This window comes from Culex pipiens, chromosome 3, assembly GCF_016801865.2.
Source record: "Culex pipiens pallens isolate TS chromosome 3, TS_CPP_V2, whole genome shotgun sequence".
NCBI lineage: Eukaryota > Metazoa > Arthropoda > Insecta > Diptera > Culicidae > Culex > Culex pipiens.
In genome coordinates this window covers 47,748,320-47,771,606 of record NC_068939.1, presented here as the reverse complement: position 1 = coordinate 47,771,606, position 23,287 = coordinate 47,748,320, and the positions used below count along the sequence as shown (strand labels likewise).

At 36.0% G+C, this 23,287-nt stretch overlaps 2 protein-coding genes and 1 pseudogene across 3 annotated transcripts; 1 reads left to right on the top strand and 2 right to left on the bottom strand.

Annotated features, from left to right (window-relative positions):
• Window positions 1-747: 747 nt before the first annotated feature.
• On the bottom strand, window positions 748-1,538 carry LOC128093362 (60S ribosomal protein L21-like; annotated as a pseudogene).
• Window positions 1,466-2,183, bottom strand: LOC120412606 (COP9 signalosome complex subunit 2-like). 2 transcript variants are annotated; one of them, XM_039573154.2, is made up of 2 exons: window positions 1,663-2,183; window positions 1,466-1,605 (listed from the first exon to the last, which is right to left on the bottom strand). In XM_039573154.2, exon 1 carries the CDS (start codon window positions 1,968-1,970, stop codon window positions 1,707-1,709), a length of 264 nt encoding a protein of 87 aa, XP_039429088.1. In that variant the 5' UTR covers window positions 1,971-2,183; the 3' UTR covers window positions 1,466-1,605; window positions 1,663-1,706. The 2 variants fall into 2 exon arrangements, with proteins under 2 accessions (XP_039429088.1, XP_039429090.1); XM_039573156.2 differs by having other exon boundaries at window positions 1,466-1,602.
• A 5,335-nt stretch (window positions 2,184-7,518) lies between these two features.
• LOC120412597 (transmembrane 9 superfamily member 3) lies at window positions 7,519-22,831 on the top strand. Its single transcript, XM_039573130.2, has 8 exons — window positions 7,519-7,865; window positions 7,934-8,129; window positions 13,932-14,419; window positions 14,481-14,647; window positions 14,710-14,935; window positions 15,537-15,745; window positions 15,808-16,038; window positions 21,961-22,831. The coding sequence occupies exons 1-8, from the start codon at window positions 7,791-7,793 to the stop codon at window positions 22,103-22,105; spliced, it is 1,737 nt and encodes a 578-aa protein (XP_039429064.1). The 5' UTR covers window positions 7,519-7,790; the 3' UTR covers window positions 22,106-22,831.
• Window positions 22,832-23,287: the final 456 nt, after the last annotated feature.

Genomic DNA, 23,287 nt, shown 5'->3' with positions numbered 1-23,287 from the left:
GAAATTCCATCACATCGATTAAAGATCGTGTATTTTTAAAGAAGGGAAAACCTCAAGAAAATATACATTATGCTTTGATTTTCTGAAAGCTTTTTTTTCTAGAGGATTTCCATTCTTTAAAACAACACATTCTTCTTTATAGTGCAGAGTTCCTTAACAAAAACTAGTTGAAATTTAGTAGAATTAACAAAAGAAGGGATAATTCTTACATAAAATCCCATTACTTTGATGAAAGAACGTGTATTTTTAAAGAAGGGAAAATCTCAAGATAAAAAAAAGCTTTTCAGAAAATCAATGTATAATGTATTTTTCCTTGAGGTTTTTCATTCTTTAAAAATACACTCAAGCTATTTATTTTCTTGACAGGACACATTACACATTGATTTTCTGAAAAGCTTTTTATTTTCTTGAGGTTTTCCCTTCTTTGAAAATAATCATTCTGCTTTATAGTAAAATATGATAGAATTTAGTCACATAAGTCAAATGATTAACAAAAGAAGGAAAAATTCTTACATAACAACACATTGAAAGAATGTAAAAAACATCTAATATCTATCGATCTACATTGTTACATCTCGTGGTGGTTGATAAAGTATTGTTTCAATAGTCAACACTTGCTTCTATTGTTCATGTCCGAACATTTCACTTTATTTTTATCATTCATGTACCCAGTAAGAAAGACTCGAGCCGAAATGGCTCGAACCGCTCGCTAAACTCGAGCCGAATCTCGCTCGAATCGAGGCAAATTCGCCTCGAATTTGGCGTGCCCAGTAAGAAAGACTCGAGCCGAAATGGCTCGAACCGCTCGCTAAACTCGAGCCGAATCTCGCTCGAATCGAGGCAAATTCGCCTCGAATTTGGCGTGTATTCGCCTCGAATTCGAGCTCTTTTGACACAAAAAATTCGCGCTACTCGAGCTAAGAAATATTTCACTCGCATCTCAGGAATTATTTCAAGTAGTTCAGACTTCAAACATAGATGTCGCTGTTCAATTAACCGACCGATGCGACCTCTAGCGGTGAGTAGAAAAATTAAGGGATTGTTTTGGTTTGATTTGGTAAACATTGCCAAGTTTATCAAAAGGGCGAATTGACTAATAAAAGCTAATTCGCCCTTTTAATAAATTAGGCAATATACAAAAGTGGAGAAAAAAATACGAGAACACGTAGAGATTTATTATCACGTAAGTTTACAAATTTTATGTTTATTCTCACTGGTTTCTTTGCAGCTCCGATTTTGTTTGGTTTTCCCGATAACTTTTGAAGAATCTTGACGAATTCGCGGCACCACGACGAAATCGCGCCGGGAATCGGGGCCATCCGGAAGAAGGACTTGAAGGGTTCACGATGACCTACGTGGAACAGTTTTCCTTGACGCGACGCAGAAAGTCCTTACTGCACCGGGACGACTTCACGTGCTCGATGCGCTTGACCAGAATCGTCCCGTTGACGCGCCTGTTCACGATCACGTCGAGGGCATACTTTAAAACATTGCACGCGTCCGGCCTTGTAGAAGATGCCCTTGTGGACGGCACCGGTTCAGGCAAACACGCGGTTCCAGTGTGTATCCTGGAACATTCTGGCCATTTTCGAATGGCGAATCCTGCTGGAAGTTAAATTAAACTTTAGATTTCTGTTTAGTTTTAAATTGTTCATGACTTACTTTTAATAAAACCGTGGTGCTACTGCCAAGCTACTGCACGGTCGTCATCGATCGATCCCGGTCAGCTCGAGCTCGGTCGTGTCAAACAGCGCCTGCAGATCGGTCGTAATCTTCGTGTACGGGCGGATCAGCTTGATCAGTACCTGGGAGCAGATGTTCCGGAGGACGAGGTAGTTGAGACAGGTCGTGCGCCGGGACGAGCCGGACTCGTCGTAGTTTTTGAACGCCTCGAAAAAGTCCGTGTGCGCCTTTTCGAACTCTCCCTCGCGCAGGTGCATCTTGCCGCCGCACTTCCGGATGACGCCCATGATTAAGGGATGCAGGATGGCCGATTTGATGTACAGGAACTATTCGTAGAGGGCCTATATTTTGTGATTCTTTTGTACGGTGTACATTTGGATTTCGAGTGCGTAGATATCCAGCAGCTGGGTGACTTTTTTAAGGTCGTTCTCGTTGTCGTTCGTCTGGCAGGATTGGTGCAGCTGTTTGAGGATTTTCGATCGATGTGTTCATCCGCCGCACGATTCTATGACAATTTCCGGAATTCCATTTCCCGGAATGGACGTTTTCCGGAATGGACATTATCCGGAATGGACGTTTTCCGGAATGGACGTTATCCGGAATGGACAGTATCCGGAATGGACGTTATCCGGAATGAAATTTCCCGGAATGGACGTTTCCCGGAATGGACATTTCCCGGATTTTTTTTATATTACCTGATATGAGAATGAATGGAATCTTGCCTACTCACTTACTTGTGGTTAAGAATTATTTAGTTTGTACTCCGTTGGTTTTGACAACAATATGAATATAAATACCCAGTAAAACAGCCGAAATCCAAGTCGAGCTAAATTAGTTCGCGTTTCCAAAAAAAGGGGTCGCATGGCTCAAATTATGACGCCGCCATGCGGTGAAAAGCGGAAGCTGCTGTGAAAAGCTGAAATATTGCATTGGTGACGTAAAACCGAGCTGTCAAACTCGGACTTTGTCAAATTTTCTATGTTTATGTTTTTGTTGCCGCGTGTCCAGGTTCTTTTCGTTGTTCCGTTCCGGTCGGGTTTTTCGGCTGCTGATAAGTTCCGGTCGATTTTTGCAGAACCTGGATGACCAACTTTCGAGTCATGGTTCTAGTGTTTTTCGTTTCGATTCCGTGGTTTAAGAAAAAAAACGCATCGCGCGGGCGCGAAGGTGTTACTGTTGAACATCGTTCGGGTTCCGGGATCGATTTCTTTTGCAAAAGACATCGGAAGTGCACCAAACGGAAGATCAGAGTGATTTTGAATACATAAATCAATTATTTCTGAGCAGGGAGGGGAGGAAGAATCCGGAAGTGATGAAAGTGGAAATAGAGAAGGAGTGTGGGAAGGGGGGTGGGGGGAGGAGGGAGTGTGTAATCTGAAAGGAAGAAACCGCGGAAACTTGGGCGGGCTTAAGTTGAGCAAAACTCTGGTTTGTGCAGTTGCTGGGTCATTTGATCACCAGTACAGAGTGTCAGTTGGCCTTAGTCGAGAATTGGTCGCACAAGCCAGTCACATCCTTCAACATTTAGTGCAGGAACCTCATTTGGATACAAATTAAGTAAATATTTCAAGGGTAAGTTAAATCTTTAAGTTCCACGTGTTATCTCTTCTTTAGAATTTTTTTTTCATTTTTAAAACTCAGCATTGAATCACAAATTTACATTGCAGAAATAAATTAAATATTGATCACTACAAAAAGTACGTTTAATTTTTTTGAATTTTTTAACGGTAGATATCAAGACTCAAGTATATAAGCTTATTATATACATGTTTGTGAATGTTTGGTGAAAGTTTGAAGCAACTTGGATGATTTTTGAGAAAACTGGGTGGTCCATAAACCACGTAGATTTCAAAAAATAGAGTATTTTTATTTTATAACACAAGTTTCCCGTTATGAACCTAACAATCAAAACTAACAATCAAACTCAAAACTGAACTTTGGGAATGCTTTGGAGGCAACTGGCCAAACCAGAACTGGTTCCGGATCATTCCGGGGAACTTACGGAGTGGTCAATACTTAATGAAACAAAATACCTGTAAAATAGGAAACAAATTTCAACACATTCGAAATCAATCGCATTCATGCTCACAGAACCGTTTTTGGACCAATCTGGCCACTTTGAAATCGGTTCCAGGTACCCCGGTGAAACCCGGAATATGGTCAACCACATATTTGAAACGCTTGAAATACTTGATAAACTTCAAATAATTGACATACTCGAAGACTACGATGTTCCAGCAGTCGCACTACGCGCACAAGATTTCCCAGTAACAGAAGGATCGCGAGCCGACGTTCCGGACTACACTCGCTGCAATTGTTGGGTGCGGCGGGATTCTATGACATTTTCCGGAATTCCATTTCCCGGAATGGACGTTTTCCGGAATGGACATTATCCGGAATGGACGTTTTCCGGAATGGACGTTATCCGGAATGGACAGTATCCGGAATGGACGTTATCCGGAATGAAATTTCCCGGAATGGACGTTTCCCGGAATGGACATTTCCCGGATTTTTTTTATATTACCTGATATGAGAATGAATGGAATCATGCCTACTCACTTACTTGTGGTTAAGAATTATTTAGTTTGTACTCCGTTGGTTTTGACAACAATATGAATATAAATACATGAATGATAAAAAGAAAGTGAAATGTTCGGACATGAACAATAGAAGCAAGTGTTGACTATTGAAACAATACTTTATCAACCACCACGAGATGTAACAATGTAGATCGATAGATATTAGATGTTTTTTACATTCTTTCAATGTGTTGTTATGTAAGAATTTTTCCTTCTTTTGTTAATCATTTGACTTATGTGACTAAATTCTATCATATTTTACTATAAAGCAGAATGATTATTTTCAAAGAAGGGAAAACCTCAAGAAAATAAAAAGCTTTTCAGAAAATCAATGTGTAATGTGTCCTGTCAAGAAAATAAATAGCTTGAGTGTATTTTTAAAGAATGAAAAACCTCAAGGAAAAATACATTATACATTGATTTTCTGAAAAGCTTTTTTTTATCTTGAGATTTTCCCTTCTTTAAAAATACACGTTCTTTCATCAAAGTAATGGGATTTTATGTAAGAATTATCCCTTCTTTTGTTAATTCTACTAAATTTCAACTAGTTTTTGTTAAGGAACTCTGCACTATAAAGAAGAATGTGTTATTTTAAAGAATGGAAATCCTCTAGAAAAAAAAGCTTTCAGAAAATCAAAGCATAATGTATATTTTCTTGAGGTTTTCCCTTCTTTAAAAATACACGATCTTTAATCGATGTGATGGAATTTCGTATAAGGAATTTCCCTTCTTGTGTTAATCGGTTGACTTTTGTGACTAAATTCTACCAAATTTTATTATAAAGCAGAATGTTTATTTTCAAAGAAGAGAAACCTCTAGAAAAATGAAAACCTTTTCAGAAAATCATAAGCATAGATAGGTGCCCAAAACCTATTTTTCAACATTTTGCGTCTGCCTCGGGATTCGAACCGGCGACCTCTCGATTGTGAGTCCAGTGCGCGGTCCGATTGATCCACACAGGCAGACATGAAAAGCTTTTCAGAAAATCAATGTCTTTAATCGATGTGATGGAATTTCGTGTAAGAGATTTCCCTTCTTGTGTTAATCAGGTCACTATTGTGACTAAATTCTACCAAATTTTACTATAAAGCAGGGTGATTATTTTCAAAGAAGGGAAACCCCAAGAAAATTTATAGCTTGAGTGTATTTTTAAAAAATGAAAAACCTCAAGGAAGTACACATTATAAATTGATTTTCTGAAAAGCTGTTTATTTACTAGAGGTTTCCCCTTCTTTGAAAATAAACATTCTGCTTTATAACTGATTAACACAAGAAGGGAAATCCCTTATACGAAATTCCATCACATCGATTAAAGATCGTGTATTTTTAAAGAAGGAAAAACCTCAAGAAAATATACGTTATGCATTGATTTTCTGAAAGCTTTTTTTTCTAGAGGATTTCCCTTCTTTAAAAAACACATTCTTCTTTAAGCGGTATACGCACATCGGAAGGAACCGGTCAAGAAAAATTTCAAATGGGCAGCAGGGGCAGCGAAAGCAAGCCAGAGAGGGTGAAGAAAAGCCCCAAGAAAACGCTCCATCTCCTTTGTTCTGCTGTTCGTAAAGCTGTTTCTTGACTCCTTTCCTTCCGATCTCCATACTAGCCTTTATAGTGCAGAGTTCCTTAACAAAAACTAGTTGAAATTTAGTAGAATTAACAAAAGAAGGGATAATTCTTACATAAAATCCCATTACTTTGATGAAGGAACGTGTATTTTTAAAGAAGGGAAAATCTCAAGATAAAAAAAAGCTTTTCAGAAAATCAATGTATAATGTATTTTTCCTTGAGGTTTTTCATTCTTTAAAAATACACTCAAGCTATTTATTTTCTTGACAGGACACATTACACATTGATTTTCTGAAAAGCTTTTTATTTTCATGAGGTTTTCCCTTCTTTGAAAATAATCATTCTGCTTTATAGTAAAATATGATAGAATTTAGTCACATAAGTCAAATGATTAACAAAAGAAGGAAAAATTCTTACATAACAACACATTGAAAGAATGTAAAAAACATCTAATATCTATCGATCTACATTGTTACATCTCGTGGTGGTTGATAAAGTATTGTTTCAATAGTCAACACTTGCTTCTATTGTTCATGTCCGAACATTTCACTTTCTTTTTATCATTCATGTATTTATATTCATATTGTTGTCAAAACCAACGGAGTACAAACTAAATAATTCTTAACCACAAGTAAGTGAGTAGGCATGATTCCATTCATTCTCATATCAGGTAATATAAAAAAAATCCGGGAAATGTCCATTCCGGGAAACGTCCATTCCGGGAAATTTCATTCCGGATAACGTCCATTCCGGATACTGTCCATTCCGGATAACGTCCATTCCGGAAAACGTCCATTCCGGATAATGTCCATTCCGGAAAACGTCCATTCCGGGAAATGGAATTCCGGAAAATGTCATAGAATCCAGTAAGTGGCATACATTTGCGTGCTTACTCGAGGCGGTGCTGTTGCTGGTAAGTTTATAGCCCAAATAGTATTTTTGGAGCTTTAATCGAGCATCAAACTCTCCATATGACGAAGATAGGTGTTTGATTGGAAAGGGTAGATTTCCCCTAAATGAAAAAAAAAGTGATCAGAAATAAAAATCGTGGTTTTTACCAATTTACATAAAAATTTATATAGGTCTTATTAAGGACTAAAATGAAAAAAAAACAAAAAAAACTGAATAACCCTATGTTAAATTTAATGTACAACGGTAAAAAAAACTAGATTAAAACCCATTTCTGATCACTTTTTTTCATTTTAATGCAAGAAAATAAATTAACAAGACAACATTTTTTCAATGGATCAACTATGGTCCCCTTGGAACGAGCTGGCAAGTAGGACCTTTTTTGTCAAGAAAGTTGTACTCAGAAAAATAAGCTTTATCGTTGTGAACCATAACATCACAAAATTAACCTTAATTCTAGGACCCAACTGTAAAAACCTAAAATTCGTAAAAAAAATCTAACGCACAAATCTCACAATTTTCAAATTCTTGAACTCCTTTTTTTCAAAATTCTGAAATTTAAAATCCTTAGTTTTCTAAATTTGACAAACAAACTCAAAACCATGAGTTAAACTAACAATGCTTATGAGTACTTCCATCTGACCGTGCAAAACAACTTTTGCTCATAATCAACATCCCGTCACCGAAACCAAAAGCGGCGTGTTTCACCTCCTTCAACGCATTTTTTGACGTTTCCTTTTGCGCACTCCTCATCAAAGTGATGCGCTGTCAAAAGTGAGTTTTCAGAAGAGAAAAAAAAAGCTAGAGAAAATTGCATTCCGGGTTTTGTCTACGTGTTTTTCGTTGCCTGGTCCCCCTTCGGAAAAGGAGGAGCAGATTTTTCCGTGAAATTCCGTCGCGAATCGGTGTGACCACACGCGGGGAGTGCTTCTCAGTTAGTGCTACCAGTTGCCCTTTTTGGGATTTTGTTTTCCACCGGAGAAAGAGTCATGTTTTAGAGGCTGTAAATCTGGGTTGAAGAAAAAGTGTTTTTTTTTATTTCACGGGGAAAACATGAAGTCATCGCTGGTTTCGCTGCTGGTGCTGGCCCTGGTGGCCACGGCCAAGGCCGACGAGCACACCCACACGGTAGGTTCCCAACTCCTTCAGGAATCTCTCAAGAGAATCTAACTCTAGACTTTCCTTTTTCGGACCAGTACGAGGACCATGAAGAGGTGGTGCTGTGGATGAACACGGTCGGGCCGTACCACAACCGGCAGGAGACGTACGCGTACTTTTCGCTGCCGTTTTGCGTCGGAACCAAGCAGAGCATCAGCCACTACCACGAAACGATGAGCGAGGCCCTGCAGGGTGTGGAGCTGGAGTTTAGCGGATACGAGATCGATTTCAAGGGTGAGTCTGCCGGGGGGAGGGAGGAGGTGGTCCGCCTCCCCCTTTTCGGTGAGAAAGAAGAGGGAGCCATCTTTGTTTATGTTTTGGACCGGAAGGTGCGAGGGGGTGAAAAGTGCAAAGAAGGTGGAAAAGGGAACCTTCTATTTATGTTGCAAAAGAGTGCTCGAGCAGCTGGGTAAATTTGCGAAAGTCTGTAAATCGGTAAACATTTGGAAACAGATCGTTGTTTTAGTTATTCAATTAAAACTGTTAGTATAAAAAAATAAATAAATATTTGTTAGAGAAAACTCTAACTAAAAGGTAGACAAGAAGTTTCAACAAAAATGTGTTGAGAAACATTTTTGACATTCTCTTGTCTCTGCAATCATGAAATGACTGATTGGTTAAACTACATATTACAAGAATGCATGACAAGCAGATTGCATTAAAGTTTTTGTGGAGTAGTTATAAATTACGTAGAAACCTTTTGAGTGACGCTAATGTTTGTTATAACTGCAACGTGTGCCCTAATTGAAAAGGGGGTAGATAATTAATTTAATGATTTTTTTAGCCACTTTTCAAAATGTACGTAATCTAAGTGCAACCAACTAATGGTCCTTATCACAAATATGTGCCAATCAAGAATGATTGCGTGGCTAATAAATCGGTTACGACTCCCCTTCTGGGTTGGTTGGCTCTTTAATTCAATCACATTAGGAGAAGGCGTGAAAAAAGTTGGAACCAATACTAAATTTTATATAAAAAAAAACCTCATCGCACTTTATTTTTAGTCGTTAATTTACTAGACAAATTGACAAAAAATTTAATGATTTTTTTTTAAATTTGAGCGGATGTCCATGTTTTTGGAAAGACCTAATAAAAAGTTGTAGGAAATTGAATCCTCTTACAAAAATCCCAATGGCGGCAAAATCCTGAAGCGATGTTTGCCCTTAACCGATTTGAAAAACGTAGTTTTTTTCTGAGTAAAGGTGGGCATAAAAGAGTGAGCCAATCAAAAGAGACAGCTTATAAAAAAAAAACAAAAAAATGCGAACGAACTATGGTTCACAAAAGAAAGTCGTGACTTATTTTGAAACTCCGCTGTTTTTAGACTTAATTATTTAAAAATAAGTGTTTTACTTTGGTTAAACAAATTTCTATGGAATTCTTATCATTCAATTTATTTTTTCAGCACTGAAAAAACTGAGCTTAAAAATGATTATGCAAAATAATTTTTAAATTGCAATACGTTCACTATTTTTTTAAAAGCAAATAAATATATTTTATGTTGTTTATTAAAATTTGGGTTGATTTTCATGTATGTATTTCAGAATATCATTTGCGCATGTTAAAAAAAAAGGAAAACGAGAATATTATTAAGTTGATGCTCCTTTTTTAAGAGAAAATATTTTTATGTTCTTGTTCACCGATTCTACACTGAAATAAAAAAAAGTACCAAATTCCTTATTTCTAGGAATTTTGCCTCCTTTTCTTATTAAGTAATCCAAAAAAAACAATTACTAAATAAGAAAAGGTGGCAAAATTCACATAATTTAGAAATTTGGTACTATTTTTTGTATTTCAGTTTTACAGGAGATAAAAAAAATATTATAATTTAGGCTGTTGCAAATATTTTTTGAAGTTTATGTCCCTCGACTCTGGCCAAAGTAGAAATGGTTTTAAAATTTGGATGAAAAAAGTGTTTTAAAATGCATTTTACACCTGCCCAGATGTTTTGCAAACTTTAGTTTTCAAAATACCAAAGTATTGGCGAAATATTTTTTTTTTGCAGTACTGTACAACGGAATTTTACAAAAAAAAAAAATTGTTGATCGATCTCGAATATACTAAATATCTTTGAAGAGTGGAAATGCTCAAAAATATTAACCAATTTTCGGAAGAATGGATAAACTGCAGACAATTTTATTTAAAAAAAAAAACATTAAAAAAACTGCTCATGTTTGAAAGAATAAAAAAAATCACCCAAAAATATAACAAAACTATGTAAGACCCAACTTGGATTGACTTGAGGCCGCGTCCCCCACCTTGATCCGTAACCCCACCACGAAAACGGAAATGACCAGAAATGACCATGACCAGAAAAGAGGGACTAAATGTTTGATAAAATTTGTACTAGCATCCAATCAAAGAGGATTGAAAACTCATGTCATGCTCAAACATAGATTTTTTACAAATATTTTTAAAAAGAGCTAAAAAACCATTCAAAAGAGCCGCTCATTTTTACGGTTCATTCAAAAGAGCAATTTTGGCCACCTCTACCTCGGAGATTTTTTTAATTGTCTACCTAATCTGCCGTTCTACGCATAATTGTCCCATGTTCAAAAAAGTGCAACTGAGGAAACACGATTGAAATTTTTCGACCGTTTTTTGTGTTTCTACTTTCTAATTGTCCCGTGGGTCCCTATTCACCCCATAAGTCTCTAATCATCCCAGTTAGAAGTTTATCACTCTTATGGGTAATCCTCTTGCTATACAATAGGTAAACAAGATACGATATTTAATAAAACTGATGAATTCTTGAAAGAAAATTCTTGGTGGGACAATTATGCGTAGAAGTACAACGATGAGACAAACATACTTGGTGTTTTTTTCAATAAGTTTCCGAACAAACTACCAGATTTTATGTGTTTTTCGAAAAGTTAACGTCAAATTAAACCTCAAAATGACAAAAAGTCAGAATCGACCAAAAATGACATGGGACATTTATGTGTAGAACGGCAGTAAAATAAATTAATTTTTTTTTTCTTTGTTGTGCTTTGGATTTCAAATGAACTATAATTTTTAATTACGGTGCGATTCAAATTAAAAAAGTCTTTTATAAATACATTTCTTTTATAGATTTTTTTAATACGGCATGACCAAAGCTTGAAAAATTTCTTTGAAAATGTGAAAAACAAGAGGCGACAACAAATAAAATGATACCAGTCAATGTAAAATTTTAGATAAGTTTAGAATTTATGTTTTATATAACACATATTTTACAAATTATCTTAAAAGTTACTACCGCCAACTGGGGAAAATCGGGACTACAGATTTAGATTTATATAAAGATTTTAGAGCAATAGATTTCGAATCGCTTTTTTTCAAATTTAATATCATTAATATACGCTAATATAATACCCAGTCTTTTAACAAGATACAAAATTCAATAGAAGATATTTAAAGCGCTAGGCATTTAGCGAATCGGTAAACTAAAATTTAAGCATTTTTTCCTAATAAGCCAAATTAATGCTGATTATGCCAAATACAAATTTAATGTTTTAAAATTCCTATAGATTACTATTTATTTCCAGAGATTTTATGTAATGTCCAGACCAAAATTTGTCTTTTTATTTTCTTCAATTTCGAGGATTCCCGGGACAAATTATAAAAATTCCCGGGATTCGGGAATTCCCGGTTTTGGAAAAATCTCGGGAATTTCGTTCCGGGAATTCCCGGGATGGACGCACTAGGGTGACCTACACCATGTTAGGGTGGTCCAAAAATGTCAATTTTCGTCGATTTTTGAAAAAACACATTTTTCATAAAACCATAGCTCAGCACCAATTCAACCTATTCGAGCTGTCTTGAGCGCAAACGAAAGGGTATTAGATAGGCTGTTAAGGAAAAATAGTTAAAAGTTTCAAATATCCTAACATTTGAAAAAGCCCAATGAAAACTTAAAATGCTATTGTGAAGGTCTCGGGTCCAAAGAGCCTATGTCTGAAAATATTTTTATCAGATTCCTTGGAACTGCTTTAACATAAAAATATCAGCGATGACCCAAATACATTTTTTGAGTACCAAAATTTTCGTAATTGAAAGACGCAACTTTGGCAAAAAAAGAAAGACGCAATTTTTTTTCGAATCATGCTGTTTTCGTGGAGAATTGCTGTATATATAAAAAAAAACAAAAATAAAAATTCATCGATTCCACGATAACCTAGCAAGATTCAAGTCAAAAGTAATCCGATTTGGCTCCAATTTGGCAAAAGAGTTCCTTTGCCAAAATAATTAGACCAGTATTTTTTTGTTCAGCGATTAAAGTAATCCTATCCAAAATAGGGTACCGTAAAACGGGGTGACTTTGATAGCCGGGGTGACTTTGATAGGATTGAGATTTTTCCGCAAAATGAAGAATACAAATTAAATACGTACGGAATGGTTAAGAATCCTACTTACCGTGGTAGAGAAGGTCTCAAAGTACCTCAAGAAGAAGTTTTCATAACATTTTGAAAAGTTTAAAAAGTTATTTAACTATTATTAAGAAAATGTTGATGAAAGGCATTATTTCAAAATTCTCAAAGTGTCATGATTTTCTCAATGAACATGATATCAAATCGGAAAATGGAATGCATTTTCGGATTCTCAAGACAATTTTCCACTAGGAGAAGGTAAAATAAGAATGTAAATATTAAATAATATGTGTTTTTGAAACAAAATTCGAAAAAATCTCTGAATTTATAGGCAATTACAGTTGAACCAATTTCATATAAAATGTGAAAACTTGTGATTCGTGCTTCGAATTCAGTTAAAAATGCAATATTAATCGATAATTTCATAAACAAAACTAGTATTAACGAATAGCATCCAAAATTCCGACTTTTTAAAACTTTTACCCAAAATTTTTATGTATTTTGTTAAAAGACATATAAACTTAGTTAACTAAATATAAACATTGATTTTTTTCTTAAAAACTATATCAGCAACCTTAGTGATGGTACATTTAACGTAAAAATAAAGTTTGAACACCATTAATCTGATTTAAACAAGAAAAACTATGACTATCAAAGTCACCCCGGAATTTCAAATAAGAATTTTTAACGTAACTATTTTTCTAAACATTATAGAAAAAAACTTTTTTTCAAAAATAGTGCATGGACTTTGTGTGGCCAGCCCCAGTACATGTTTTAAAAATAATAATCTTGAGAAAAACCTAACCAGTTGGAAAATATTCGAAAAAAAAAATTGAAATCCTATCAAAGTCACCCCGGTTTACGGTATTCAAAAACAATGTATTTTGCAAGGTTTTGATTTAGCATTCATTTTTTTATTATCAGTCAAAAATCATAACCTACAACTTTGCCCAAGACATCAAAGCGATTGGAAAATTCATTCTAAAGATACAGAATTTTGAATATTTACATACCAAAATGGCTTCTTTTGATATTGGAAATACATGGACACACAAATTAATTTAAAAACCACAAAAAAATTGGAAAATTCTTGAGACTAACTCGTTTGTGCAATTTTTCAGTCACTTAAAAGAAATAAGTATTTCCATAATTTCAATTAACCCTAAAATTTCAAAAGTGTGTCTATTCACTAAGGTACTTCTAAAAAAGAATTTTTCAAAATAATTTGAATACTTTTGCATTATTTTGCTGAATACATCCATCAAAACGATCAGAAAATTTCTTCTTAAAATACATATTTTCGAATATCTTTACAATATTTTTGTATGGACAACTGTTAAATTAGACCTATCTACGTAGCTTAGTGGTAAGGCTTCCGCCTCGTAAGCGGTAGATCGGGGTTCAAATCCCGGCTTGGACCAACACAATTGGTGATCTTTTCCCTTCTGGATTCGATTGCTTAGTAAAGGGAAGCCGGCCCCGATGCTCTTCAAGGGTGTTCCTCTCATTAACTGGGAAAGATTTATTTTTTTTGCATCTTTTGAAAATGATGAATTAAATTTTACAGAATTCTATTGGTTTTCTATATACGGAAACGGCTAGAAAATCACATCACATTTCCTATACAAATTTGGAGATTGCTGTTTAATTGTAAGAATTTACTTATCCTCAATTTTTGTTTCGACAGACGACATCGCCCCGACCGAGATCTGCATGGTGGAGCTGACGGACAAGAAGCACAAGGCGTTTGTGTACGCGGTGATGAACCAGTACTGGTACCAGATGTACATCGACGATCTGCCCATCTGGGGCGTGGTGGGCAAGGAGGAGGACAAGAAGTACTACATCTACACGCACAAAAAGTTCGACATCAGCTACAATGGGAAGCAGATCGTGGACGTGTCGCTGACGCCGGAGAAGAAGGAACTGCTGAAGGTCGGGGCGAAGATCAAGTTCACGTACGAGGTCAACTGGAAGCCGAGCAACGTGAAGTTTGAGGATCGCTTCGACAAGTATCTGGATCCGAACTTTTTCCAGCACCGTATCCACTGGTTCAGCATCTTTAACAGCTTTATGATGGTGATCTTTTTGGTGGGGTTGGTGTCGATGATTTTGATGCGGACGCTGCGGAAGGATTACGCGAGGTACAGCAAGGACGAGGAGGCGGATGATATGGTAGGGTTTTGGGGGAGCTTTTTGGGGATTGAAGGGAGGTTGATTGAGTATTTGCTTTTAGGAGCGTGATTTGGGCGATGAATACGGCTGGAAGCAGATTCACGGAGACGTTTTCCGACCAGCCTCGAATGCAATGATGTTCTCGGCGCTTATTGGTGCCGGTTACCAGTTGACCTCGGTGGTTCTTTGCGTCATTTCCTTTGCAATTCTTGGAGAACTTTACACAGAGTAGGTTACCAACTGACCAACGAAACTTAATCTAGTAAGACTAATCAGAGATATTCTTCCAGACGAGGATCGCTTCTCTCGACGTCGATCTTCGTGTACGCGGCCACTTCCCCCATCAACGGGTACTTTGGAGGATCGCTGTACGCGCGGATGGGCGGCAAGCAGTGGATCAAGCAGATGCTGCTGTCCGCGTTCATCGTGCCGGCGCTCGTCTGTGGAACGGCCTTCTTTATCAACTTTATCGCGATCTACTATCACGCCTCGAGGGCGATCCCCTTCGGAACTATGGTAAGTGACTGCACAGTAAAAAAAATCATGGTAAAATTTCATCTAAAAAGGAGTACATCTTTTATGTCAGAAAAAAGCTTTAATTTTACCTCTAATAATGTGTAAATTTACATCTGGCAGACGCTAGGAAAAAATATCTGTAATCCCAAAAAACTATCAAACCGGCGATAGTTATATCTAGCTTACTAAGTCCGCGCCCCAACCCGCACGACCATCTCGCCGCTGTGAAAACTGGACGATCAAAGCCAATGTAGCTCTATGTGTTCCGTACATTGTATACTGTATTTACAGCATATATGGTACACAGAGCTACATCGGCTTTGATTGATCAGTTTTCACAGCGGCGAGTTGGCCGTGCAGATTGGGGCGCGGACTTAGTAAGCTAGATATAACTATCGCCGGTTTGATATTTTTTTGGGATTACAGATACTTTTTCCTAGCGTCTGCCAGATGTACATTTACACATTATTAGAGGTAAAATTGAAGCTTTTTTCTGACATAAAAGATGTACTCCTTTTTAGATGAAATTTTACCATGATTTTTTTTACTGTGTGCGTTTCAAAATGTTTCTGAAAAGATCTAATCTTTGTTTCAATAATAGGTGGCCGTAACGTGCATCTGCATCTTCGTGATCCTGCCGCTAACGCTGATCGGAACGATCGTGGGACGCAACCTGGACGGCCAGCCCGACTTCCCGTGCCGAGTGAACGCCGTTCCGCGGCCCATTCCCGAGAAGAAATGGTTCATGGAGCCGGCGGTGATCATCCTGCTCGGCGGCGTCCTCCCGTTCGGATCGATCTTCATTGAAATGTGAGACTTTTAAGGCTTCTTTCCCAAAATTCACACTTTAATCGTTGCATTGCTTCTCGTAGGTACTTCATCTTCACCTCGTTCTGGGCGTACAAGATCTACTACGTGTACGGGTTTATGCTGCTCGTGTTTCTGATTCTGATCATCGTGACCGTGTGCGTGACGATCGTGTGCACGTACTTCCTGCTCAACGCGGAGGACTACCGATGGCAGTGGACGAGCTTCATGTCGGCGGCGTCGACGGCGATCTACATCTACATCTACTCGTTCTACTACTTCTTCTTCAAGACAAAGTGAGTACTAGTTTGGTAGTTGAAGACTTCACCTTCTACCAAACTCCCTGTCAACTATAATCCATGGCTGAACTCGACAGATTGCTTGCTATCGTCATATTTTTCACCTGCAACACAGAATATATTCGCAACGGCTTTAAAGGGTTCTTAAATTTCTCAATGCTTGACATTTTTATATTCCTTTATTTTTTTAAATTCTCATTTGTTTAAATTCTTAAAGTTTTTTGAAATCTTAAAAAATCTTGCAATTTTAAAAGATCCCAAAATTAAAAAAAAAAATAATATTGGATTTACTTGAAATGCTACAGTGATTAAAATTCAACTAAATCTTAATATTCTCAAAATTAATTTCAGAAATAAAATTTATAAAAAATATATCTTAATTTTGTTAAATAACATACAGTTTTTAAATTCTTGTAAATTTGGGAATTCTAAAAACTTTCAAAATTGGTAAATTTTTTGAAATTTCCTAAAAAAATAAAAAATTTCAAAATTTTAAATGCTTAGAATTTAAAATTCTTAAGATTTCTACTCGGTTCTATGCATTTGAAGGCCTAATGAATGGGGAGACCACCCATTCACCCTGGGATTCTAACTGACCTTGGTCCTGACCCTTGGATTGCAAGTTCAACTGCTGATCAGCGACTCTACGGAGGCAGGCTTGATCTGGTAGTTCTTATCAAGTCGGGAATTTGACTGACAAACCGGGAAAATAATTTAAGCTTACATTAAATTGGACAAACTCCTTTTTAATGAATTCAATATGTTCTTTTCTCTTTAAGAATATTATTCTAGTTATTCTAAAAGAAAAAAAAATCGGGAAAGCTATGTTAGAATTTGTGTAATAGACTCATCCTATTCGGCTTTGGATTTTTTTTTTCTACTGAAGCAGATATTAGACAACTCCAAATATTTATGACAAACAAACGAACAAACTCGCACTTTTTGACCGTTTGGCAGTTTGCCTGCATTTGTTTGCAGAAACGTCGTCCCTGCATACATTTTGAGTTGTTTGCGAGTTTGGCAAACTGTCAAAAAAAGTGCGAGTTTGTTTGGTTGTCATAGTCTAATACCTGCTTGAAGATCCCAGAATAGTTTTATTTTTGTTAGTTTCAAAATAAATTTCAATAAGATGCAAGTTTTCCGATCAATGATTATGATATTTGGAGTCTTATTTCAATAAGTACAATAAACAACCGATTTATAAACCTTTTTATTTTATAACGTATTTCAATATTAGGCTGTTACTAATGATTTTCTAAGTTTTGTCACTCCTCAAACACAACATTTGCATAGCAATTTGTCCTTAATAATTTGTTTGACTGAGAAAGACAATAATCCTCAAATTATATATTAATTTAAAGCAGATTTTGGAAGCTCCACAAAATGTTTTACATTAACATTTGTATTATTTATTTTTTTAATAATATCATACAATTTTTGGCTTTCTCTGTCAAACAAATTATCGTATAAGTCCAAGGAAGGTTCTTACGTCAAAAAGTTACAACTTTGGCCACTGTGGAGCCGATTCCGGAAAATCTGCACATTGTATGGGAAAAGTTACGTAAAATCAAATTTTGATCACAGGAGGCTGAATAAGCAAAAAAGTTAAAAACGTCAACAAACGAAAAAAGGCAGAACGAAGTTTGTCGAGTAAGGCTTGTTAAGGATAAATTGCTATGCAAATTTTGTGTTTGTGTTCAAGGCCCAGTGAAAAAAAATATAAATTAACCCAAAATTGAAGAACTTCTCGTCACAGTGTCCTGATGCAAACAATGCACAGTGGGGAAAAGGGCCCAAAAAATTACCGCAACATGGTTTCGCACAAACCATCGATTGCTATACACCAAAAGCTTCGTTTTTGCACCAGGAACAATAATCCGATGAAAAATCGCACTGCACGGACCGGGTGCCGGAGTACAGACCACCGGAAGATCAGGATTTTTGGAATTAATATCAGATTTATCCAATTGTGAACTGATACGCTTTCTTCTACCATGAATAGTCATCATTAAACACAATAGGACCCATCGGAACCGGTTCCACTGATCTCCGGTGGCCACATCCGGAACCGAATTAGGAAACTGAGTTAACTAGTCATGCGACGCCTAAAACTTCATGATTGTTTATGGGGACATAATTTATACACTCCTCTTTTAAAAACATGAAGTTTGATATGTCACAAGAGTGGTTTCAGGTGTTTGCCTTATATGGTCTTCGGATGTGACCACCGGAGAACCTGGGAACCGGTCAAGGAGCCAAAAATACATCTTTAAGATACTCTGCATCCATAATCAAGAAGTTTTTGGCGTCGCATGACTATTTAACTCAGTTTCCTAATTCGGTTCCGGATGTGGCCACCGGATCAGTGGAACCAGTTCCGATGGGTCCTATGGTGATAAATATTATTCTAGGATTGTTTTTCATGACTATTCATGGTAGAAGAAAGTGTATCAGTTCATAATTGGATAAATCTGATATTAATTCCGAAAATCCGGATCTTCCGGTGGCCTGTACTCAGGCCACCGGTCCGTGCAGTGCGATTTTTCGTCGGATTATTGTTCCTGGTGCAAAAACGAAGCTTTTGTTGTTTAGCAATCGATGGTTTGCGCGAAACCATGTTGCGGTAATTTTTTGGGCCCTTTTTTCCCACTGTGCAATGATCTAGTTCGAGCTGCCACAGCCCTGCGAAATATGTTGGCTGACATATCGGTCGGTCATTTAAAAAAAAAACCAGCTAGAAGTCGCCTGACCAAAAACTTTTGCTAGAAAGAGATAGCTAATCTGATGCAAACAAAACCCCAGCTGCCATGTAAACATACTTTGAATGTGTGTTTTTTTTTAATTCTGACTAGAAAGCCTTATAAGCCTTATTGATTTGTGTTATAACTCAATGGAATTGAAAAAAATCCATACATATCGAGAAATTAAAAGTGAGAGTGTGTGCAACATGGAGTTAAACTTTCTGTGGAGTTGCTGTGAAGGTTCCCATGGCACTTCAAAAAGTTTAACTCCATGTTGCACGCACATACTCTCACTTTTAATTTCTCGATACATTATATTACTTTACAGAGTATACATTACTCTGCGCAATTCCTTTTTTTTCTTGTGAAAAATGGGAAAAAGCTTGGGAAAAAGGGTTTTTTTCCTCGTCTCAAGAAACACAAACCGGGGTCGACTGGAATTGAACCCAGGCCAGCTGGGATGAGAGGCAACTACTTTTAATCTTTTAAATGACAAAATGCTTTAAAATCTTTGATTTTTTTGAAATTTCTTGAAGTGTTTAAAACATTTTGAGTTGTTTAGATTGTTGATATTTTTAAATTGTTTTTTTTTTATTGTTAAAAATGTATGTTCTTCAAATTTAATATACTTTTTCAGTTTTTTTTAAATTTCTTTAAATTCTTTAAATGATAGAAATTCTTTAAAAAAAATGTTCTTAAAAAAATGCATTCTAAAAAAATATTGCCTTGTTTTCAACATTTCAATTAACTAATAATTGTAAAATGAATAATGCACCCATTAAATTGTCATGCAATAATTAATTGACTTGCCTTTTGCTTCCAAAGCATGGTGATTAGGGGAAATATACCCATTCCCATCACTCTAGGTGGTGGTGTCTGAATGATGCTCGATAAACCAGGATATTCGTTGAAATTTACTAAAACCAAGTACACCAACCAGTAGAGCAGCTTTTTGCAAAAAAATTCAATATGACTCTTATCAAAAGTTATTCCTGTTTCATTTACAAGAATTTTACAAAAATAATGTCAAGTCTATTCTCGCCTAACGAGTTTGCCTCTGTTGAGCAATTCTCTACGAAATCGGTCTTTTTTCTTCAATTTTAATTTTTGTATTTTTTAATCCCGCTGAAATTTTTTTGGTGCCTTCGGTATGCCCAAAGAAGCCATTTTGCATCATTAGTTTGTCCATATAATTTTCCATACAAATTTGGCAGCTGTCCATACAAACATGATGGATGAAAATTCAAAAATCTGTATCTTATGAAGGAATTTTTTGATCGATTTGGTGTCTTCTGCAAAGTTGTAGGTATGGATACGGACTACACTGAAAAAAATGATACACGATAAAAAAAAATTTGGTGATTTTTTATTTAACTTTTTGTCACTAAAATTTGATTTGCAAAAATCACTATTTTTATTTTATTTTTTGATATGTTTTAGAGGACATTAAATGCCAACTTTTCAAAAATTTCCAGGTTGTGCAAAAAATCTTTGACGGAGTTATAATTTTTTTTAATCAATACTGATTTTTTTATAAAAAATCGAAATATTGGTCGCAATTATTTTTCAACATCATTTTTCGATGTAAAATCAAATTTGCAATCAAAAAGTACTCTAGTGAAATTTTGATAAAGTGCACCGTTTTTAAGTTAAATCTATCTTTAGGTAACTTTTTTAAAAATAGTCGCAGTTTTTCATTTTTTTTTTAAATTATTGCACATGTTTGCCCACTTTTGAAAAAAATATTTTTGAAGAGCTGAGAATATTCTCTATATTTTGCTTCTTTGAACTTTGTTGATACGACCCTTAGTTGCTGAGATATTGCCATGCAAATGTTTAAAAACAAGAAAATTGATGTTTTCTAAGTCTCACCCAAACAACCCACCGTTTTCTAATGTCGATATCTCAGCAACTTATGGTCCGATTTTCAATGTTAAAATATGAAACATTCGTGAAATTTTCCGATCTTTTCGAAAAAAATATTTTCAAATTTTTTAAACTAACTATTTCAAAAGGGCGTAATATTGAATGTTTGGCCCTTTTGAAATGTTAGTCTTGATTTGAAAATTTTGAAAATATTGTTTTCGAAAAGATCGAAAAATTTCACGAATGTTTCATATTTTAACATTGTAAATCGGACCATTAGTTGCTGAGATATCGACGTTAGAAAATGGTGGGTTGTTTGGGTGAGACTTAGAAAACATCAATTTTCCTGTTTTTAAACCTTTGCATGGCAATATCTCAGCAACTAAAGGTCGTATCAACAAAGTTCAAAAAAGCAAAATATAGAGAATTTTCTCAGCTTTTCAAAAATATTTTTTTCAAAAGTGGGCAAACATGTGCACTTATTTAAAAAAATGAAAAACTGCGACTATTTTCAAAAAAGTTACCTAAAAATGGCTATAACTTGAAAACGGTGCACTTTATCAAAATTTCACTAGAGTACTTTTTGATTGCAAATTTGATTTTACATCGAAAAATGAAGTTGAAAAATTTTTGCGACCAATATTTCGATTTTTTGAAAAAAACAGTATTGATTAAAAAAAATTATAACTCCGTCAAAGATTTTTTGCACAACCTGGAAATTTTTGAAAAGTTGGCATTTGATGTCCTCTAAAACATATAAAAAAATAAAATAAAAATAGTGTTTTTTGCAAATCAAATTTAAGTGACAAAAAGTTGAATAAAAAATCACCAGGATTTTTTTTTACCGTGTATCATTTTTTTCCAGTGTAGTCCGTATCCATACCTACAACTTTACAGAAGACACCAAATCGATCAAAAAATTCCTTCATAAGATACAGATTTTTGAATTTTATGGACAGCTGCCAAATTTGTATGGAAAATTATATGGACAAACTATTGATGCAAAATGGCTTCTTTGGGCATACCGAAGGCACCACAAAAGTTTCAGCCGGATTAAAAAATACAAAAAAAAAAAATCGAATGACCGAAATCTGAGAGAACTGCTCTATTGCCTTTTGAAAAATAAATTCTGGATCATAAAATGTAAGATGAATTTTGGAAATCGAATTTCGTCGATTTAAAAAAACACTTCTTTAAAAAATTGTTATTTTAACCTTTCCGATGAGTATTTGTAAGATTTATTTGACTTTCCAGAACAAAATGAATGAATTATAAAGCTTCTAACAATTAAATTCTTTCCCTTTCTTCGCAGAATGTACGGCCTGTTCCAGACGTCGTTCTACTTTGGCTACATGGCGCTCTTTTCGGGCGCGCTGGGCATCATCTGCGGCACGGTCGGCTACATCGGGACGAACGTTTTCGTGCGGAAGATTTATTCCAACGTGAAGATTGACTAATTTGCGTGCGTGTGTGTTAACTACCCCGTAACTGCGCATATATTATATTATAATTATGATTAATATTAGTAGATGTATGTGTAACGACGACGACTACGACGACGATGACGGTGGTGAGTTTGGTTCCCGTGTGCACCCTCAGCGCTGGACGAAAATGTACGGTACTTTCCAATAGCCCAAACAATCGCGTAAGAGAAATAAGTCAGGCAAACGCAAACGCTCTAGCAATGATGATACATTTCTGTGTTTTTAAACCTTAAGTTATTGAAGCGCCAGGACGAAGAAGAAGGAGAAAGAAGTTTATTTTTGCCTCTTTAGGAATTAGTTACGACGGTCGTTTCCCGTTTGTTTCTTTGTTTTCGTTTGCTCGCGTCTGTGAAAATATAAGACTTGTGAAATCCTAGCAGAATGAAACTTCTGAGCGAGAAAACACACAAACACAAAACTAGCGATAGAGGTACTAACATTTGTAACCGTTGAGAGTCAGTTGTGAGCAAAGCCAGAATCCTAATCCTAACGAGTGTAATAATAACTGACTAACGACGAAATCTGGACGGAGGGGATTACAAACAACACATCAGAGAAGGAGGAAGAAAAAAAAGTGCATATAAATAGTTAAATAATGGCATTCTCATTAGGCTTCTTCTGTACGTGAGCTACCAAATGGCAGTTTTATTTGATGAATAGTGAATAAATAAACACAAACACAACCACACACACAAAAAATCGGAACTGAACAAAAATCTCTTTTTTATGACTAAATTTTATTTGAAAGAAACTATCCTTTCAAGATTCATTCAATTTTTAATCATCATCTTCATTAAGGTTTCCCCAATAAATCAAAGCCAAAGCACTTTACAAATCAAGTGACTTGAATGCCCTCACTCGCAAGTGACGAACCCGTGGCCGTAAATCAAGTTTCTCGACACCACCACCGCACCGCGGTATTTGCATACCCATTTAACAGTCAGTGTCACTCGGCGTCTTGTTCGTCATCGGCCGGCCGGCACACTCTAATTGTTACAGTTGACCACCACGTGAGCGTAAATTCTTCGGCAAAATATTTGTCCGCACCACTTTTGACAATTCGGATTTGAGTTTCGAATTATTTTGATTTGCGGGTCGGTTTCGTTTGATTCCGAGTAGAGTAGAGCAGCGATGGCCTGGAGGATGCTGCCAAAG